This window comes from Schistocerca americana, chromosome 5 (assembly GCF_021461395.2).
Source record: "Schistocerca americana isolate TAMUIC-IGC-003095 chromosome 5, iqSchAmer2.1, whole genome shotgun sequence".
Lineage (NCBI taxonomy): Eukaryota > Metazoa > Arthropoda > Insecta > Orthoptera > Acrididae > Schistocerca > Schistocerca americana.
Window position 1 is genome coordinate 417,671,989 of NC_060123.1, and position 23,079 is coordinate 417,695,067.

General features: G+C 39.6%; 1 protein-coding gene across 1 annotated transcript in view; it reads left to right on the forward strand.

Annotated features, from left to right (window-relative positions):
* LOC124615354 (rho guanine nucleotide exchange factor 18) overlaps positions 1 to 23,079 on the forward strand; it is a 591,378-nt gene that overhangs the window by 430,005 nt on the left and 138,294 nt on the right. The window contains exons 16-19 of the mRNA XM_047143164.1: positions 3,401 to 3,492; positions 3,667 to 3,771; positions 14,239 to 14,700; positions 14,792 to 14,946. Coding sequence (XP_046999120.1) covers positions 3,401 to 3,492; positions 3,667 to 3,771; positions 14,239 to 14,700; positions 14,792 to 14,946 — 814 coding nt within the window. The remainder of the gene's footprint in view (positions 1 to 3,400; positions 3,493 to 3,666; positions 3,772 to 14,238; positions 14,701 to 14,791; positions 14,947 to 23,079) is intronic.

The window sequence follows — 23,079 nt, forward strand, 5'->3', positions numbered from 1 at the left end:
TCCATCGTCATCTGCAGTGACTCCCTGAGCAGCCTTCAGGCCATCGACCGCTGCTATCCCTCCTCTCCTCTGGTGTCCTCTATTCAGGAGTCTGTTTCCGCCATTGCCCGTTCTGGTCGTTCGGTGGTCTTGGTTTGGACGCCAGGTCATGTTGGCATCCCGGGGAATGAACGTGTTGACAGGCTGGCCAAAGGGGCGATCGACGCCCCAGCTTTGGAGATCGGCCTCACAGCTCGCGACCTGCAGCTGGTGTTGCGCCGTAAGGTGCTTGGGGTGTGGGCTGATGAGTGGCGTGGCCTGACATCCCCGAATAAGCTGCGGGCTGTTAAGGAGACGACCGGTGTGTGGCGGTCCTCCTTGCGGATGTCTCGTAAGGAGTCAGTTGTCCTGTGCCGGCTGCGCATTGGGCACACATGGATGACGCACGGCCACCTATTACGACGTGAGGGCCCACCTTTATGTCGCTGCGGCTCCATTTTGACAGTGGTTCACATTTTATTAGACTGTCCACTTTTAGTTGTGCTCAGGCAGTCGTTTCCACTGCCTGACTCGCTCCCTGCCCTTTTAACAGATGACTCTGCTATGGCTGACTTAGTTTTACGTTTTATTCGGGCAGGGGGTTTTTATCATTTACTCTGAGAGTTTCTGTTTTATTTGATTGTTTTGTGTTGATTCTGGCCTTTGGCCTACGGTTTTAAACTCAGTTTTTTAATGTGTTTTCGGTGGTTGGCTTTTCCTTTTTTTTTGTTCCTATGGTCGGCCAACCACCGTCGCACTCCATGTGCTTTTATTTTGTTTTGTCTCGTCCTTGTCTACGTTTATTTTGTTCTGTGTCGTCTGTCTCCTATTCTGTTGAACATATTTTATTCTCTGAGGGTATTTTTAGTATTTTGGAACAAGGGACCGATGACCTCTGCAGTTTGGTCCCTTTCATCCCTCAACCAACCAGCCAACCAACCAATCCATGTTCAAAGTTACTGAGCTCTCCTGACCAACTCATTCTACTGACAACACAGTACACACCACCTCTTTTTATGCTGGTGGAGCTGCCTCCCCTGACATCTAGTGGTCAATTCCAAGTTACACAGTTTCCCAGGTAAACAGTTGACATAATTAACTCATTAAAACACCTGAGAATTTGAAGAAAAAAAATTTTACACGCTCTTTCTCTTGAGTGGTGCTATTATTATTTTGCCACAAAACAGTTCAGCAAAGTTAAAACTACTTGTATGAAACTGAGAACATTTTCTGTGTAATTTCGGTGTTGTAATCCTGGAAGAACTGTGGGACATGTAGATGTCATTGCAGTCCTTGCACCATATCTACTCAACTTTCTGTTGCACTTACCCATCTTCTCTTTCTTTTCTTCCCCTTCTGTACAAACCTAGCAGTAGCAAAATGTGTTGGCCTTTCTGTAAGAGGTTGAACATTATCTGGAAAGTTATGTGCATATTTTGTGTCAGTTTGGGTAGACAAAGTAGGTTACTGTTGAAAAATATGTCTTCCCTTTTCAGCCAATAGTCTGCTACAGGTACATTTCTCCCCTCTTTTCTTTTTATAAGATAAACTATTAACAGTATTAATAATTGAGAAAACTGCTTTTTCTGGAGTTTCAGTATTCTGGGCAGTTGGGAATAGCCATGGTGCTGATCCACTGTTAACAATGGTTTTGTTCTTACTGTAGTCAGTGATTACATCTGGCTTCAGGATTTCTGCTGATATTCCTCCGTGGGTCTCCTGAAATTGCAGTGCTTGTAGCTTTATGCAAACACTAATGTTCTTGTTCCATTTCCCTGTCTTACTTCTGCAGCTGGAACCATCACACATACTTTTGTCTGAAAACTGTCAATCTTTATTGTTTCTCATCCTGGATTTCTGTATAAAATATCAAAGATCTCCAACTCTGTCAACTTGCTACTCACCATTTTTACCTCCCTATTCACTCACGAATGAACCAGAAGACATTCTTTTTGTTGTTCTCTCAATGATACTAGAGTGAGCTGCCAGTAAGTGGAGCCCTTTGGTAGCAAGACAAGAGGAACTGGTGCCATGTTATAAGACAAAGTGACTTCGATGACAGGCTAAAAGTCCCGCAATATGGGCATCGTTAAGAATGTCAGGGTTTATGTGCCCATGTGGAATACTGGCTCCATGAGCCAAGTATTAAAACTGTAAAGCTTCTTTCCTTTGTTTCTGAGGGGAAGCCTTTGTTCTCAACCTAAATGCGTGCTTACAAATAAAAACATTGCAGGCAAGCAATAATAATACTTTTTACAAGAAACTGTTACTGCTAATAATGCCAGAAGACTCATTTCTAAAAAAATTCCCAAATGAGATAGTAGAGAATAGCAGCAAATGTTTAGCTTCTTGATGTGTAATTATTTATTGTAAATACGGAAATATTCTGTAGCCTTTGTAGCCAGGAAAAATTTCTGAATGGAGCTTGTGGAGTTCTACTTCTTACGATACAGAAAATGTAATATATAAACAACTGTATAAATCTATGCACTTAGTTACCTTTTTTCGGCTGATTTATTCAGGCCTCATAAATCTTCAATGGCCTTGTACCTGATTGTATGCAGAATTAAATTCTGTAATGTCAAGTGTATTAGTAGTGTTAAAATTGTGAAGCATTGATGAGATAAAAACACTCTGTTTGCCTTCAAACTTGGATAAGCTTCAGCTGCATACCATATATCGCCATAATTAGAGGTTTCCATGGTTTAACCCACAGCTTTAAGTGTTATTTACACATTATCTCATTTTGTTCTGTCCATATTTTATCAAGTAAATCTCTGGTTTAATAACAGCTTTTATATTTGTTCTACATATAATGGAGCTCTTGATTAAGCTAAGTTCTTATAGCCCTTGTATCTTTGCTGGCAAATAAAATGAAGGGAAGAGGTTTGAGTAAAATATTATTGGTAAGAAGAATAGCTCCTACCAAATGTGTGTTGCTGATGCTGAATTATAGTCTTCTTTCTTGAATAATTAATTTTGAGTTTTGTAGTAGACCCAGAAACTCCAGTTTATATTACATTACTCATCCCCCTTAATTTTGAAGCACTACAGAGTTTTTGCCCTTTATATTGTATTTATAAATATGGTATTTATAATTACATGTTCTTTCTTATATTATTTTTTATAAATTTAGCCAAGGTTTATCAAATTCCATTGATCATTAACTTCATACATTTTTTTCTTTTCTTATAACCTTTTCAAATATGTTTTTTTTTTTAGCAGAGATCCATAGTGATTAGAAAGTACTGTTCAATATTATGGTGCTTAATTGTTTAGTTACAAATTGTAAGTAAATTTTCTGATACTGTTTACAGTGTGCTGAGAAACATATTTGATCAATGTAAGTATGTGTTTTACTGAAATGTCCTTTTCTCTCTAGGGCCTATTACAGCAAGTGATCTGGAGACAGACCCTTTTCTTGGTCTGCAAGATGATGAACCAGATTCTTGGACGCCAACTGTTGGGAAAGAGGTATTGAGACTTATTGATTTGCAAATGGAAAATGGAACCAGTAGTGAATGGTTAAATATTTCATAGGAATCACTTTGCATTCTGTGATTTGGGTGATTCAATTATTGTCTTTCAGATTAAGTTATTTTATAAGCTGTCTGCTGATCGTCTTTCACTGTTCTTTTGGTATTGCAGGTGGCTAAGAAACTTAAAGAGAAGGAAGTGAAACGACAAGAACATATTTATGAATTCATCCTGACAGAAAAGCACCACTGCCTCACACTGAGAGTAATGCAGAAGGTATCACATATAATTATTTATGTTAATGTGGTAGTCCACTGTTCACAGTAAGAATGATACAGTACCAATTTAGAACATATCTTATGGGGCAGCATAAAATCTTTTTATCATCTTACTGTTAACAATACAAAATTATAAGTGTAGAGCAGTTTAAATAATTGAGAACAATGACCTATGCATATTCCCTCTCTTCTCTTTTTGTTTTAATTCTGACTTTTCTTTTATAATAGGACTGTATTTCACCATATTTTACAGTCCGTTTCTTAAACAGACGCAAGTTGCAATTGCTAAATGGAAGGTAAAGCTGACTTGAATTAAAAACTGACTAACTGTGTTCTGTAAACACTTTTGGTCTTTCTTGCAACATTGCAAGCACACAGTCTTTCATAATTTTTGATGCTGGAATGCAAACTGTAACTATAGGTTTTTGTGGAATTTTAGAACGAAATCTATTCGTGGTGACACTGTAATATTGGGTGTAGTTCCAAAACACAGTTTTGATCAATTTCATGCTTGAGAGATTCTTGTCGCTTTGATGGTATTTGGTAAGCCACATGTGTACCCTGGGTTAAGCATCTCAGGGAACTATGTTAGTTTTGTCTCGTTTGGGTTTGGCGAATTTGAGTTCCCTACACTGACAGCTGGTGAGTGAGTGCAGAGTCATCTGTGACTGTAACTTTGTGCAGTGCAGAGTCATCTATGACTGTAACTTTGTGCAGGTTTCATCAACCATCATCCCATATTGTAGTAGAATGTTGTGTGTCACTGTGAGTGGAGATTTTGACTTAGTTGTCTGGATTACAAGGATAGATCAAAACTCTATTAAGAAAATAAAAATTACAAAATACCGAGTGCTTGATAGAACTTGCTTTTGGTAATGAAAGGACAAGAAGGCAGTTTGTAGAAAGGACTCCACTATATATCCCTATGGGTCTAGATGTGATTGCAGCCACTTTAAATGCAGTAAAATATTTGATATATTACACCTTAAGAACAAAAACCTTCACTTCCCAACAGTTGACAAAACTCCAAACAGATAAATCTCTGGGAGAATGTCTAATTGAAAAGGAGGTGCATAACACCAAAACTTTAGGAAGCGTTTTGTGTCATGCAGATAGATTATTGATGTACCAAAAGAAAAACTGTAAAGCCTAGTTTACAAATGGACACTGGGTTGCGCCACTCATTGCGTGAAATGAGTTGCTTGCAGATGGTTTCATATAGGTCTGTAGACACAGCACCGCCAGAGTACACTTAAGTTTCATCGTTTTGTGAGTGCCATAGCCGTGTGTAAAATGAAAGTTTTTATAGCTGTGTGAGTAGTGGTTGAGTTAATGCTTGTTTGCATGAAATAGCTGCATAAGATGAAAGATACAGAAACGTATTTGTGGCTGGAAAAAGAGAGATGTCGGCCTGGTTGCTCAGGAGTCTTGTTGAAAGAAATTGTAGTGGAAGGCCCTAGAAATTGTTTTAATCATTTATACTACAATTGGTGAATGGGAAGCACTACTGTGATATTTTAAATAAATGAATATTGAATAAAGAATTCAGCTTTTGAGAATCCTGTAGCCTTTCTTTCTGTCAACTATTTTCCATAAAAAAGAATCGGCCAACTAAAACCACAGGATCTTAGTGTTCTAGATGTGGGTGGTTTCACGGTCAGATGTTTTGGTTGCCTGTATTTTTCTTAATTCATTTGTGTGTGTAATCCTAATCGAATGAATTTTTCTCTGCAGCACAGACACTGTCAACCCATCTGTGTTCAGATTGCTTGTGATGGCACCGAGCATAGCAACATGTCACTGTTTGTTTTGGTAGTTAACATCATTAAAATCTCACAAGCACCTATGCACAGTATAGATACCCAAAACACGAACGATTTCTGCCATTCTGCACTTCGTATTTCAGTTTGGTTGCACTTGACTGCTGTACCTAACCTCAATACTCATGCAGCTAATATCACCAAAGTTGAAACAAACCCAAAGTGTTCAGTTTCAGAGTTGGGAAAACTTGCGACGCACGTGTACAGTAGACAGTTGTGCAGTTGCTTACAACCTAGTTTTTTCGTGTAAACTAGGGTTAAGAGAACTGGGTACTTGTCCAAAATGTAATGATAAGTGTGAATGGTTAACTAAAAATTTAACCTTGTGTTCAGTAGAAACATATTTGCAGAGTACATAATGAAAATATACATCTTTCTTATGGTCAACGAAGTGAGGTGGTGCAGTGGTTAGCACACTGGACTCGCATTCCGGAGGACAACAGTTCAAACCCGTGTCTAGTCGTCCTGATTTAGGTTTTCTGTGATTTCCGTAAGTAGCTTCGGGCAAATGCTGGGATGGTTCCTTTGAGAGGGCATAGCTGACTTCCTTCCCCATCCTTCCCTAATCTGACGTGACTGATGACCTGGCTTTTTGTCTCCTCCTCCCCAAATCAACCAACCAATTGTACGGTCGGTCCTCAGATTTTAACTCAATGCACTGCTACACGTGCCTGCATCACTGTGCGGAGTAGCAAGTGTCAGTGTTCCAAAAAGAAAGAAAAATACAGTAATTAATGGCAGTAGAGTCTGATGACTTATGATGAAGCCAAGAAGTCGTAGAGAAAGCATCACAACCACCGACCTCTCTAACCTCATTTGGCTGAGCTCTTAAAGGAATCTGGCTGAAAAGTTGGTCAGTACCAGCACAAACACCTGTTGTTAAAAGTGCATTTGCAAAAGTGTACTATCCTTACAATTTGCTGTTTTCCCCCAAGCAGACTACATATTACACTCAAATGCAACAATATCCCTAGCCCTTGGGATGAAACTGCTCTCGAACTGTGGACTGTGCTATCTGTCTGAGGGACCAGTTCCAGTTCTTCAAGTAGCATCCACACCCTCGTCTCAGTATCGTCACCTCATTGAAAGTGAAAGAGGAAAGATATAAAATGCCTCCATGAAATGACTGCTGTATTACAGTGGAACATCAATGGGTTTGGCATTCATATAGAACAGTTGAGAGACTCTAGGCACAGCTGGGACACTTCTGTATTTGTCTCCAAGAGATTTAATGAAGTTGGTCATTGTCAAATTGGAGCATGTGATCTATTTTAAAGTACACACTCTTATTCACAAATGTCTTAATTGCAAATCCAGTTTCTTGTTACAAAAATAAAACATTAATTCATCAGGAAGTACACTTTTGTACCAGGAAACTGGATATTTACTTCTTATGATTACCCATTAGAGTCGAAACTGGTTAACTGTGTAACATGTACCAAATACTGTCAAGACATTTGTGAATAAAAGTGTGTGTTCCTACAGATTCATTTCAAAGACTCTGATATCCTGCTGCTAAGGGTGTTATCACTTCCAGAGAAAGACTCACTTTAGTGGAGAGAGGGAGAAAAGTAGTGTTGCCATACTGGGCAACTGCTCACTTGTACACTAATTTACAATCAGCTGCTGCAATAGTGCATATGTCGTTACGGTATCTATATGTATCCCAAATGTACCCCTCATGAAGGGTTAGACCCTGAGGCTCCCTGTAACTTTATTACAAGGCTCTCTGCAACTTCATTACATGGCTCCACAATCGATAACATACTGTGTGACTGTACCACCAGTTGCCCAAGAGATTGATCCGTTCAGTACTTTGCCACTTTCAGATCTTTTATATCTCGAGAAAACAGGACAGCCCATATGCTTCGTAACGCAGTGATGATGATCTCCACCATCAAATTCTCCCTCCTTTGCCTACATAACTCCTTGGGAGCTAGTTGATGATTTACACTCGTGTGCCCTTTTCCCAATCGGGATACAACTAGCAGACTGAGCAGTGCCCAAAAGGAAGACACTGGAATGGATGCTCAGAAGAGATAAGTGGACATTGTACAACCAAATACCCGTATTTTGCATTGTTACATCATCCAGGAGTGGGCAAAATACATTACAACTGTGAACCACTAAAATGCAGATGCGTCCATTCCCAAAACTTTGGTCATATGCAAAACTGAGCATCCTATGGTAGAGAAAGGAATTCTGCTCTTAAGTTACCAAGTCATATCTCATTGTGAAGTTTCAGATGTTTCTCGACTGCAGAGAAACTCCCAACCTTTCAGATAGCAAAGCCAAATAGATGCTTAATTACTAAGGGGAGTAAACAAGGATTGTAATGTTCCAGCAAGTCCATATTAATATGGGATCATCAGAATTTCTGGGTTTGAAGGGAGACAAGAAATTGCTAATGTAATGAGAAATGGTAGTCTGCAGATCAGTCAAAGAACCATAGTGCAAACAACAGTAAAATATATCTTTGTAGTGACCATCATCTCTGAGAGAGGCAGCTGGGACATGGACTCTTAACAGTCAGGGACCTTACAACTGTGTCTTCTCCATATGGGGGCTGAATTTGGTGTAGTGTATGATTTGTGACACATCACTTGATCATGACAAAATCCATTACAGCATATTGTGGGGCCTCACAAGAGCTGGTAAAGAAACCCTGCTGTTAATCGTTATTTGGGAGACAAAAGACTTCGCTAATCCTTGAAGAGATGTGATATTAAAAATATTTGCATCTCCTCATACCACTGTTTTTTGAATTAATTTAATATTTATTCCTGAAATGTTTACAGTGTGTCCAAATTGCCAGTCATTGAGGTAGCATTAAGCATTTATTCATGAAAAATAGGAAGTTATGAACAAATCATAAATTTGAAATATACAAAATTGTCTGTTATTAGTGGTATATAAGCAGGCATTTTATTGATGGTCATCTTACACGAATAGTACAAATTCAAAAGCTCTTGTACCTCATTGGTTCATTTGTTATTCATTGTAATTAGGCATAAAAGGGTATTTTGTGAAGCATCTGTGCTAACGACAATGTATAAGAAGTTTCCACCAAATGACAAGTGGAGAACCTTGTAACCTATTGCATCATCAAATAAATAATCATCGTTTGTGACTGTTTGATCACAGCATTAAGAGGATTCCACCAACTTTTTTTCTTCACAGCAGTAGCAAACCAAACTCATGGTAGAAATTCATTTTGTATTATTAACATTACTGTCCCACTAAAACAGACACATCACTTTTGACAGTTATATGTATGTACCCTAACCCTCCAACCAGAGGAGATTTTATCAATTGCAGACCAATTTTATTCGATAATTAGAACTGTTATGAGGACTGTTTTAAAGAAGTGTAACAAGAAAACCAAAAATAAATTTAGAAGTGATGTTTAATCAACATTGGAGAAACTTAGTAATAATTTTACTTAGTGTGGTACATCTTGGAGCAAGGTTTCATACACAAGCTCATGTTGCAATCTTCACGTCAGGTTCTTGTTTCTTTTGATTTTTTTCCTATCAGCATTTCTTCTGGCATGATATATAAAACACCATCTACAAGGTTCCTTTTTTATTGGACTTGGAGCTATGCGGGATATGAAGAGCCTCTCTGTATTAGTCTTGTTGTAATTGTATCTTCTTATATGTATCAAGATAATCATTGTACATATTTGTCGAAAATGACTTCAGTTATTTCCATTCTAAACTCCAAAAATGTTTTGTGTGTTGTTTGAATTTTTTTGAAATACAATAAATGCATTGAACAGAAACTGGCCAATAAGCAGGTATAGGAAAAAATTGTTTCGTTTTATGGCAGAAGTTGGTGCTATTTTTGTTCATGTTTAGTGTTGTTTTTTGCCAAATTCGGTGTTATATTTGCAAGTTTTGTTATTTTTCTACCAAATTTTTTGTTATTTTTCTGACCAATTTGTTGTTGTATTTTTGCTAAATTCACTTAATTTTTTTGCCAATTTTGGTTTTTCAGTGTTTTCTTTATTTTTGCCAAATTTAGGTGTGAATTTTTATCCACATTCAAGTGTGTGGTTGATGTTTTTTTACCCAATTCAGGTGTATTTCATTGCTAATTTTTTTTTTTAGCTCGGTGTTCCCCCCCCCCCCCCACCCCCCCCCCCCCCCCCCCCCCCACCCCCTCAATTTGTCGGTTTTTGCCAAATGTTGCTTAAATCAATAATTTTTTTTTAATCTTCAGAATTTGGGATTGCTTTTTGCCAAATTCTGTGCTATCTTTGTCATCACAGAGGAAATGAAGCATTATTTTCGGATTATACATTAATATCAGCTTGATGAGATTAGAAAATAAAATGCAATTTTAACATACAATAACCATCAGTTACAAATATATAGTTATAACATTACTATACAGCACAGTACAACTTAGATGATACCCTGTAGAAATGTCAAATTCGTGATGTTTTTCTAAAAGCCAGTAATCAGCATTATTTTATGCATTAACATTTTCACGAAATTTTCCTGTCCGTATCAATAACATATGATGAAGTATTTGCTCGTAATATTTCTTTTGCTGTTTCCTTGTGGTCTTGTAATAAGAAAGTTCTTGATCCGCACTGTCAGTGCCACCCATTGTATTGCTATAGTCGCGTATTAACTAAGGGTTTTTTATTTCATCGCCTCATTTTGTTTCCATTACATGTGATGATAGATTGTATACAGGGTGGTCCCGAATTCATGGTACAAACTTTAATGGTAGGTGCAGGACATTCTAACAAGGATATATTGTATAGGAATGTATAGTCCCAGGTGACGCGGTGAGGCGTAAACAGGGGAAATAACGGCCGAAAGGAAAACGAAAGATTTTATTGAAATCGTTGTTGACAAGTGTCATGTTTACAGTAAGTGTTCAAAATTGCGTCCACCATGAGCGATACATGCTTGACAGCGTCGGTGCAGCGATTGGCGTACACGTTCAAAGATGCCTGGTATTTCACGCACACCTGCAGCAGCTACAGATATGCGAGCAACGAGATCCTCATCTGAGTCAACTGGAGTCTCATAAACAAGACTCTTAAGATGTCCCCATAAAAAGTAATCGAGGCAAGAGAAATCAGGAGATCGGGGTGGCCAAGGGACTGGTCCACCACGCCCAATCCATCTAGCACCAAACGTGGCATTCAGGTAATTCCGTACAGCAGTGCTGAAGTGTGCTGGCGCTCCATCGTGCTGAAACCACATGCGGTTACGAATGGCGAGCGGAACATCTTGCAGCAGTTCTGGTAACACTTCTTGCAGAAAAATAAGATAGCTTTCGCCACAGAGTCGCGTGGGTAGTAAGTATGGCCCAATCAAAAAGTCGTTCACAATACCAGCCCACACATTAATACCGAAACGTTGTTGATACGCATGTGGACGCGTTGCATGTGGATTATCTGTTGCCCACACATGGGAATTGTGCGCATTAAAGACACCCTCGCGTGAAAATGTCGCTTCATCTGTAAATAGCACATGACCTACGAAATCCGGCTGCAACGCACATTGCTGCAACAACCACTGGCAGAAGTTCACGCGAAGAGGATAATCTGCCGGATTCAATGCTTGTACTTTTTGAAAATGGAAGGGGTGTAAGCGATTTTCATTTAACACTCTGCATACAGTCTGATGACTCACATGTACGTCACGCGCAACAGTTCTTGTGCTTGACTGGGGTCTATCAGCCACTATGTTCAAGATGCGTTCTTCCAGTCTTGGAGTGCGTACAGCTCTTAATCGACCAGCGTCATGTCTGTTGACGTCGAACGTACCTGTTTCACAAAGTTGACGATGTAACCGTTGAAAACTTCTATGATCCGGCATTCGTCGATTAGGATACTCCGCGCGAAACATTCGTAACGCAGCTCTGGCGTTACCATTTGCACGGCCGTACATGTAATGCATGTCTGCTTTTTCTGCATACGTAAAGTCACCCATCGTCTACGGCAGCACAATTGTGAATGGCGCTTGTCCCTACTGCGATACATCATGTTCATCTACTGCCCTCTACCGGCAGTGACACCAACCGATCACTCCATTTCTCTTTCCCCTGTTTACGCCTCACCGCGTCACCTGCGACTATACATTCCTATACAATAAATCCTTGTTACAATGTCCTGTACCTACCATTAAAGTTTGTACCATGAATTCGGGACCACCCTGTATAGTGCTCAAAGCACAAATTATGATTTTATCTTGCTATTTTAGGACTATGATGTTGCCCCTCTGGAAGGCTCAGATTTCTCCCTGTTTAGGTTTTATGGCTGCAAACCTAGTCTATAGACACTTTCTATCCACTTGGAGAGTTCCATAAATACATGTTGTGTATTATACAAATAATTGGCAAGTTTAGGTGATGCGTAAAAATTATCAGTTGTTACACAATAGCCCTTGCCTAATAGAGAATCTATTAGCTATAAAACAGTTTTGGTGGACATAGGGTATTCTTTATGCTTATCGTAAGTATGGTGTATTTTTGGCAGTGTAAAATGTTTCATATGTAACACTTTGTGAATCACACAGAACAAATGATTTGTAGCAAAGCGAAATCTTTTTATTGGTAATACTGTTTCCAGCCAAAACTTCCATTGAATAATAATAAGCTTTCATTCATGTTACCATTTCTTTCCAAACTAAAGTTGGGTTGATCTTGATTTGTAAATATTCAGTAATTTCATACACTTTTTGTAACTTTGCACATGAATATGTATCTTGGTTGAAAGTGGGGTTACCCTAAAAGTGCCAGAATTTCATAACCAATCTGAATCTATCTCAAGGTCAGACTTACAAAAAAATCAGAATATGAATTGTTTTGCATTTCAACAAGTACCTGTATCTTTCAAGTAAACTGACTATACTTTGTAATAACAAAAGGCCTATGACAAATTTCTTTTCATTTTCATAAACGCCTCTCCATTTCTTTGACTTGTAATTCATATTTTTGGACAACTTCTTGTTTTTCTGGTATGCATACTTGGTTTCAGTTACTAGAAAATGAATCCAAATATTGTCAAAAATATATTTCGGAGTACTGAAATGTTGTAGCATTTGTTTTTAAATTTGTTTTCCTCCCAGGATTGAAGTAAAAGAGAAAGCTGGTAGAGCATTAGGAAAATCACTCTCATCAGTTTCATTCCATATGCAAAAATGTCCGAATCCATTATCTTCATCCGATTCTTCATCGCTCTTGCCAAAGATCTCTTCAGAACAGTTGTTCTCACTTCCTAAATTTATACAATCTTCACTAGAGTCGCTGTGTTATTGTATGATTATATGATAGCGGAACAAACACTGGTAGCAGTTACTTCTGTAAAATATCTGGGAGTATGCGTGCGGAACGATTTGAGGTGGAATGATCATATAAAATTAATTGTTGGTAAGGCGGGTACCAGGTTGAGATTCATTGGGAGAGTGCTTAGAAAATGTAGTCCATCAACAAAGGAGGTGGCTTACAAAACACTCGTTCGACCTATACTTGAGTATTGCTCATCAGTGTGGGATCCGTACCAGATCGGTTTGACGGAGGAGATAGAGAAGATCCAAAGAAGAGCGGCGCGTTTCGTCACAGGGTTATTTGGTAACCGTGATAGCGTTACGGAGATGTTTAATAAACTCAAGTGGCAGACTCTGCAAGAGAGGCGCTCTGCATCGCGGTGTAGCTTGCTCGCCAGGTTTCGAGAGGGTGCGTTTCTGGATGAGGTATCGAATATATTGTTTCCCCCTACTTATACCTCCCGAGGAGATCACGAATGTAAAATTAGAGAGATTAGAGCGCGCACGGAGGCTTTCAGACAGTCGTTCTTCCCGCGAACCATACGCGACTGGAACAGGAAAGGGAGGTAATGACAATGGCACGTAAAGTGCCCTCCGCCACACACCGTTGGGTGGCTTGCGGAGTATAAATGTAGATGTAGATGTGTTCAGTAGCAGCCACACATTTCAACGCATTAAGAACATAGGCTCACTGTTAACACTGCTGCTACGCAACTGAATGTATATTGTCACAGTCTTTTTCAAATGAAATGACATATTGTAGTGCAGTGAAAAGTAATGTTTTACAGAATTTTCTTGCTGCTTGGACATATCTCTCATACTATTACTATTAATTGTTAACAACACTTTGTTACTTCCAGCTGTGTGCTGCCTAATGCGTATTCTATGATGCAATTAAACAAGTCATAACTTGACCGTTCCCTTCGGCCGTGAGACTTGATAACTTGTAAAATGTGACTCACATGTTCCAGAGCAGCAGAAAAATATTTGACAGAAAAATAGTGACTCTGCTATACAGGAAGCCCAGAAATCATATCCGACACAATAAATGCATGCCCACTGGAATTATATGGAAAGAGCTGAACATATGCGTGCATTGCCTGTAGCTGGAGGGTTAAAGTAAATTTTGTAGAGATGTTCTTTTTGGGCCCCTGCACCAATCTTTGTATGTCAAGTGTAACACATTTACATAATACATGAAATTAATTAAATGTGTATTTGTTCATTCTGGACATTGTTGAGGGGATGTGGTATACCCAGGGTATGGTCATGTGGATAGATGATGATTAATTTGTTACAGTCAAGTGAATGTTAACTTTTTTTTCATATAGTCATGTAATTTCTGTGTTCCAGGTGTTCGTTGAAGGCTTTCAGAAACATTTTCAGTTAGGCAATGACCTAGAGCGGATGTTTCCATGTTTGTCGGAATTGACAGAAATTCATCTTAATTTTCTTCAACGGTTGCGGCAAAGGCAAAAGGAAGAACCTGTTGTTGTAACAATCAGTGATATATTACTTGAACAGTTCTCGGGAGTCTGTGCTGAGAAACTGAAATCTGCTTATGGTGAATTCTGCAGTCGTCATAGAGATGCTGTAAATATATATAAGAATTATCTCCATGACAGGAGGTTTGCAGAATTTGTTAAACACTGTCAAGTCAATCCATTGCTGAAGAAGAAAGGAATACCAGAATGCATACTATTTGTTACCCAAAGACTTACCAAATATCCACTTCTCATTGAACCTCTAATAAAGACTGCCAAAGACAATAAAGTAGAACAGGAAAATCTTACCAAGGCACTGGCACTTGTGAAAGTAAGTACTATGCAAAACTTCACAATAAATTTTGAATAATCAGGCATTTGGACAATTATTAATGTGTAAGAATTGTTGATTCCTTGTGCAGGAAATTCTCGTCGAAGTTGATGCTCAGGTGGCAGAAAAAGAGAAAGAGGATCGCAAACTTGAAATATATAACAAAATTGAAGCCAAATCTTTCACTATTTACCGAGGAAACAAGTTCAAGAAATCTGACATATTGCTGGAAAACAGGAAGTTGAGGTATATTGATGGATTTTTTTAAAATTTTTATTCACAATTGTACAATGAAGAAAAATGTGTTTCGACCAGAGGGTATCCTTCTTCTACTCTAAAATAGTCACAAAATTTCTTCTTTATTCAGCCATAATTTCTGGTTGCTTCACATAGATAGTTGGTCTGTAAGCTTTATTGTTGTATCTTTCATGCCAATTGATGGGACTCTTTTTTTTCTTGTTGGTCTCTCTCTCTCTCTCTCTCTCTCTCTCTCTCTCTCTCTCTCTGTGTGTGTGTGTGTGTGTGTGTGTGTGTGTGTGTGTCTGTCTTACAGTCTGCAGCAGTTTGTTTATTAACTGTTTTGCAGAAAGTTATAGTAACTTCTTTTTGTAAAGTGTATATATATACTTATTTGCATCTTAATACACAAAATCATAAAAATCTTTTTTCCAATTACTGTTTCCCTATACCATCATCTGGTGTGTATGCTTACCCTACTCAACATATGGAACCAGAAAAGTAGAAGAAGACTACACTTACCACCAGAGAACACAGTTAATATGTGGCTGCAATCACATTACAAATTGAAATCAGGATATCAAATTTTATGAATTTAAATATTAGAAAATTGTATAATATAATATTATAACAACAAAGGAAGAATTATATGGAACACACTTAAAAGTAATACAGGAAATACCATCCATGGAAATGAGGTCGTTTACTTACATAAAACTATGAGAATTCCGTTCCTTGGAAACTCTTGGAATGGTCACCTACAGTAGAATTTGTGGTACTTCTCAGAAGAAAGAACAGTGTGGATTTCAAAAAGGACGACCAACTGAACAGGCTATATTCCTCAAGGCGCATTATATACTAACATAAACAAATCACAAATTTCTATCATTTTGTGACGTAGTTTAGGCAGTTTGATTCAACAAACTGTGATATGATCTTGCAAATGTTTAAATATTATTATATAGTTGAAACTTTTTATAGTTTTGGTCTTACTTTATGATGTAGAGCAGTGTGTAATTAGTTCCACAGTGAGTGAGGAGATGAGGTGTTTAAAATACTGTACCCAGATTCAGGAGGACAAGGCATGCTCGGAAAATGAACACTTAAATCTTTGCGTGTGAGCTCTGATTTCTGTTTTTTTTTATTACAATAGTTATTTCTACCTATGTATGTTAGCATCATTGAAATATTTTCACATTCGGAGGAGAGGGTTGGTGATAGAAATTTTGTGAAAAGATTCTGCCACAGCAAAAAACACTTGTGTGCTAACGAGTGCCACCAAAACTCTTGTTCTACATCCATGACACTCTCACCCCTATTTTACAATAATACAAAATGAGCTGCCCTGCTTTGAACTTTTTCCAATCCTATCCGATATGGAGGCCAAACCCCACAGCAATTCTTCAAAAGAAGAGCATAGTATAGGCAGTATCTTTAGTAGACCTGATGCGTCTTTGAAGGGTTCTACCAGTAAATTGCAATTTTTGGTTAGCTTTCCCCACAACAGTATGTATGTGATGGCTCCAGTTTAATTTATTCGTAATTGTAATCTGTAAGTATTTAGTTGAATTCATAACCTTTGGATTTGTGTGAATTATTGTGTTTCCAAAATTTAGTGGGTTTCTTGTTGTACTCAAGTGGATAACTTCACACTTTTCATTATTTAGTATCAATTGCAACTATTTGCATTCTACAGTATCTTTTTTAAATCATTTTTCAATTTGTTTTGATCTTCTGATGACTTCACTAGAAGGTAAATGGCAGCATCATTTGAAAACAATCTAAGATGGCTGCTCAGATTGTGTCCTACATCATTTACGTAGATTAGGAACAGCAGAGGCCTGTAACACTACCTTGGGGAGTCCCAGATACCACTTCTGTTTGATGTGATGATTTTCCTTCAGTTACTAAGAACTGTGACCTTTTCTGACAGGAATTAATACTCTACAGACACACAGTTTGATAAGAAATCATTTATGGGGAACTGTGTCAAAATCCTTCTGAAAATCTAGAAATATGGAATCAATGTGAGATTCCTTTTCATTATTGCTTGTTACTTCATATGAATAAGGAGCTAGTTGTGCTTTACAAAAGAATACTTTCTGAATCTGTGCTGACTATTTGTCAGTAGATCATTTACTTCAAGGTAAGTCATAATGTTCAAATGTAGTGTATGTTCCAAAATCTTAGTGCAAATCGACATTAGTAGTATGAGTTTGTAAGTCAGCAGATTACTCCTGTTTCCTTTGCTGAGTAATGGTGTGAACTGTGAAACTTTCCGATCTTTAAGTACATTCTTTCATCAAATGAGCGATTGTATATAATGGCCAAGTATGGAGTTATTGTATCAGCTTACTCCGAAAGGAACCTAACTGCTATACAAGCTGGAACGGATGAACTGCCTTCATTAAGTGATTTAAACTGTTTCACTGCACTGAGGATATCTACTTCTGAGCTACTCGTGTTGGCATCTGTTCTCGATTCAAATTCTGGAACATTTACTTCTCATTCGTTGGTCAAGAACTTTCGAAAAAATGTATTTATTTACCCAACTTCAGTGCCACTGTTATTAGTAACATTACCATTGCTGTCGCACACCGAAAGTATTGATTGTATCAAGCTCTCTTTGGACTGTATTGGACTCCCTTTGGATTTTCTGTCAGATACTGAGACAGAGTTTCATTGTTGGACACTATCAAAAGCATCACGCATTGAAGTATACACTAAATTTCGAACTTTAGTAAAAGATTGCCATTGTTTGAGATTTTACGTTCTTTTAAATGTGGCCTCCTTTTTCCATTGCTTCTGCAACAGTGTTCTGATCTGTTTTGTGTGTTGTGGGGTATCAGTACAATTTCTTAATAATTTATTTGTATATACATCTCCCAATTGTCATTCATACAATTTCTTTGAATGTAAGCCACATCAGGTCTACTCTCACATACTCAGTTTGGAAGGACTCTCTTGTAGGATGAAACAAGCAGAACTTCAGCCAATTTTTTTTTTTTTAATCGATTTATTTTGCGTTTATTTTTGGTGGATTTGGGTGTTATGGTATTCTGTCTTTTTACAACAACCCTGTGATCACTGATCCCTGCATCTGTTAGTCACTATTCCCTGAATCGGTTATGATACTCCTTTTTCTCAAGATTATCTGTTGTTAAGAGCTCAAGTATGTTTTCACAGCCAGACATTTACGTTTAGAATGGGTTCCTGAACTAGTTGCTCGAATTAATTTTTGGGGCACACATTCAGTACAATTTCGGGTACTTTATGCCTGCCACTATCTTCAAACACACATTAACACCAACACATCAAGGGTAGGATGAAGTCACCACTAACTATAATTGTATGATTGACTGATTTTAACAGGGAAGCTAAAACAGCTTAGGTCTGACACACCACTGTCCGCACCGAAACTAGGTTCATTGTACGGAATCGCTCCCTGTATATCTAGTAAAGCCAACCAGTGCCTTAAATAGTGCAAGGAGTCCCTCTACCAGTTTTTTGTTAGACAAAATTTCTTCAGATATAGTTGTCCCGAATATTCTGTACCTTTTACTCTCCATTGCCATGCATTCGAAGATTACATGTGATGCATTTTCTTCACACTCATCACAGATCCTACGTTTAGGGTCCTCTTCCGTTATACCCATTGTGTGTTGGAGTTTTTTGAAATTCCCATGGTCGGTCATCAGTCCAGTCATGAGTTTGATCTCTTTCCTGTTCAATTCCAAGATTACAGGTTTTTTTTTTAAAAAAAACATGACATGGGCACCATTACCTTACCATGTTTTTGTTTATGGACCTTGGTCCAGTATCCTATGTTCTGTTTCCTAAGCCAGTTTCGTAGTTCTAATTTGATCATAGCCTTGGTGATTGTCAGGACAGGTTCTGGTCCAATAAATGCAATAAATGGAGTTGTTGCCCCCATCCTAGTCAATCTATCGGCTTGTTCTTTGCCACAGATCCCTGAGTGGCCAGGGACCCACACTGGGTTCACTCTATTGCTTCCCCCTAGCTCCACCAGAGCCCTGTGGCAATCTGCAACAATATTAGATCTTGTTGCAGGAGCTGTCAATGATTTAAGGGCTGCTTGGCTGTCTGGATGGATGTAGATGCTACGGTCATTGTAGCACCCATGCATATTCTCCTCCACACATGCCCTGATTGCAGTAATTTCAGCTTGGAATACAGAGGCCAGTTTCCCTTGAGAGATGATGCTCTCCAGTCATGGCTGAACCCTGTACAACCCTGCCCCAATGCCTTGATCTGTTTTCGACCCATCGATGAACCAAACGATGTCCCCCCCCATATGGTGTCGAACTGTTTTCTCCCACTGCTCCCTACTTCCAATTATTATGTTGTAAGGCTTGTCGAAGCAGTTGGGAGTTATTATATAGTCAGCAGTCATTTCCCCAGCCATACCTATATTTATCTCACTCACTATGTTAGTGTGTAATTCTGGATATCCAAATGAGACCCGGTTTTGGCCAGTTTGAAGTCTGTGTGCCCCAGCTGCTGCCTCCATCTTGACCCAAAGGTCCTGAGCTCCCACTTGGTGCACATCGACAGCGCAGAAAGATATGTATATAGCTTCTTTTCTGTGTTTACTTCATAGATTCTTACTTAAATTGCATGTGAGTTTTGTATAGGAGGTGTAATTTCGAGTTTTAGTTACTGTAATCGTAAATTCAAGCAGATTGTAGTGCAGTTGTTAGGCATTTGTACAGGTTAGTTCATACATTCTTTGCGTGTTTCCATTGCGTTATCTAGGCACGGACTCGTGTTTCAGGAACTGTTGTTCAACATCGATTAGAATGGACAGGGACTGTGATTGCTGTGTTCGGATGAGGACTGAGTTGGCATCCCTTCGCTCACAGCTGCAGGCGGCACTGCCTTCGGTCACGCAGCTTGAGGCTGTTGCCAATGGGCACCACTGTGGGGAGCCGGACTTGGGTATCACAGGGATGTCAACCTCGTCCCGTCTGTCCCCAGATTGGTCTGCCGCTGTGGTTGCCCTGGTTGCTGCCCGCAGTGGGGCTGAGCCCTCGCCTGTGGTTGATTGGCAGGTCGTTCCAAGGCGTGTCAGGCAGCGAAAGACGTCCCCGAAGGCTGATCAGAAAGCCTTCCCGGTGCGTCTGACAAACAGGTTTCAGGTACTGTCTCTGGCTGAGCCAGATGTAGCTGCCTGCCCTGTTTGAGGATGATTCTCGGCCTTCAAGCTCCGGGCAATCGCAGAAGGTGGGCTTATTGGTAGTTGGGAGCTCCAATGTTAGGCGCGTAATGGGGCCCCTTAGGGATATGGCGGCTAAGGAGGGGAAGAAATCCAGTGTGCACTCCGTGTGCATTCCGGGTGGAGTCCTTCCTGATGTGGAAAGGGCCCTTCCGGATGCCATGAAGAGCACAGGGTGCAGCCAGCTGCAGGTGGTGCCACATGTCGGCACTAATGACGTGTGTCGCTTTGGATCTGTGGAAATTCTCTCTGGATTCCAGCGTCTATCTGATTTGGTGAAGGCTGCCGTTCTTGCTTATGAGATGAAGGCAGAGCTCACCATCTGCAGCATCATTGACAGAACCGACTGTGGACCTTCGGTGCAGAGCCGGGTGGAGGGTCTGAATCAGAGGCTCAGACAGTTTTGTGACCATGTTGGCTGCAGATTCCTTGAGTTGCGCCATAGGGTGGTGGGGTTTCGGGTTCCGCTGAATAGGTCAGGAGTTCACTACACTCAGCTGGCGGCTACACAGGTTGCGGAGGCTGTGTGGCGTGGACTGGGCAGTCTTTTAGGTTAGAAGGCCTTGGGAAAGTACGGGGTGGGCTGCAATCTCAAAGGGTGCATGGCAAATACAGGACGTACTAGGATCAAGGAACAGTCAGAATTGTAGTTGTAAATTGTTGTAGTTGTAAATTGTTGTAGTTATGCTGGGAAGGTCCCTGAGCTTCAAGTGCTAATAGAAAGCACAGAAGCTGAAATCATTATAGGTACAGAAAGCTGGCTAAAGCCTGAAATAAGTTCTGCAGAAATTTTTACAAAGTCTCAGACGATGTTCAGGAAAGATAGATTAGGCAGAATTGGTGGTGGAGTGTTTGTGTCTGTCAGTAGTGGTTTATCTTGTAGTGAAGTCGAAGTAGATACTCCGTGCGAATTGGTATGAGTGGAGGTTATACTTAACAGCCGAACTAAGTTAATAATTGGCTCCTCCTACTGACCCCCAGACTCCGATGATATAGTTGCTGAACTGTTCAGAGGAAATTTGAGTCTCGTAACAAATAAATACCCCACTGATACGGTTATAGTTGGTGGGGACTTCAAACTTCCCTCGATATGTTGGCAAAAATACTTGTTCAAAACCGATGGTAGGCAGAAAACATCTTCCGAGATTGTCCTAAATGCTTTCTCTGAAAATTATTTCAAGCAGTAAGTCCATGAACCCACGCGAATTGTAAACAGTTGCGAAAACACACTTGACCTCTTAGCCACAAACAATCCAGAGCTAATAGAGAGCATCATGACTGATACAGGGATTAGTGATCACAAGGTCGTTGTAGCTAGGCTCAATACAGTTTCTTCCAAATCCACCAGAAACAAACGCAAAATAATTTTATTTAAAAAAAAAAAGCAGATAAAGTGTCACTAGAAGCCTTCCTAAGAGACAATCTCCATTCCTTCCGAACTGACTATGCAAATGTAGACGAGATGTGGCTCAAATTCAGATATAGCAGCAACAGCAATGGATAGATTCATACCTCGTAAGTTGGTAAGAGATGGAACTGATCCCCCATGGTACACAGAACAGGTCCGAACGCTGTTGCAGAGGCAACGGAAAAAGCATGCGAAGTTCAGAAGAACGTGAAATCCCGAAGATTGGCTAAAATTTACAGGCGCGCGAAATTTGTCACGGACTTCAATGCGAGATGCCTTTAAAAGGTTCCACAATGAAGCATTGTCTCAAAATTTGGTAGAAAATCCGAAGAAATTCTGGTCGTATGTAAAGTACACAAGCGGCAAGACGCAGTCAATATCTTCGCTGCGCAGTGCCGATGGTACTGTTACCGACGACTGTACCGCTAAAGAGTTATTGAACGCAGTTTTCCGAAATTCCTTCACCAGGGAAGATGAATGGAGTATTCCAGAATTTGAAACACGAACAGCTGCTAGCACGAGTTTCTTAGAAGTAAATAGCTTAGGGGTTGCGAAGCAACTCAAATCGCTTGATACAGGCAAGTCTTCAGGTCCAGATTGTTTACCGATTAGGTTCCTTTCAGATTACGCTGATACAATAGCTCCCTACTTAGCAATCATATACAACCGCTCGCTCACCGATAGATCTGTACCTACAGATTGGAAAATTGCGCAGGTCGCACCAGTGTTTAAGAAGGGTAGTAGAAGTAATCCATCGAACTACAGACCTATATCATTGACGTCGGTTTGCAGTAGGGTTTTGGAGCATATACTGTATTCAAACATTATGAATCACCTTGAAGGGAACGATCTATTGATACGTAATCAGCATGGTTTCAGAAAACATCGTTCTTGTGCAACGCAGCTAGCTCTTTATTCGCATGAAGTAATGGCCGCTATCGACAGGGGATCTTCAGTTGATTCCGTATTTCTAGATTTTCGGAAAGCTTTTGACACCGCCTTTTAATCAAGCTGCGGGCCTGTGGGGTATCATCTCAGTTGTGCGATTGGATTCGTGATTTCCTATCAGGAAGGTCGCAGTTCGTAGTAATAGATGGCAAATCATCGAGTAAAACTGAAGTGATATCAGGTGTTCCCCAGGGAAGCGTCCTGGGACCTCTGCTGTTCCTGATCTATATAAATGATCTGGGTGTGCAATCTGAGCAGTTCTCTTAGGTTGTTCGCAGATGATGCTGTAATTTACTGTCTAGTAAGGTCATCCGAAGACCAGTATCAGTTGCAAAGCGATTTAGAAAAGATTGCTGTATGGTGTGGCAGGTGGCAGTTGGCGCTAAATAACGAAAAGTGTGAGGTGATCCTCATGAGTTCCAAAAGAAATCTGTTGGAATTCGATTACTCGATAAATAGTACAAAAAGGCTGTCAATTCAACTAAGTACCTGGGTGTTAAAATTACGAACAACTTCAGTTGGAAAGACCACATAGATAATATTGTGGGGA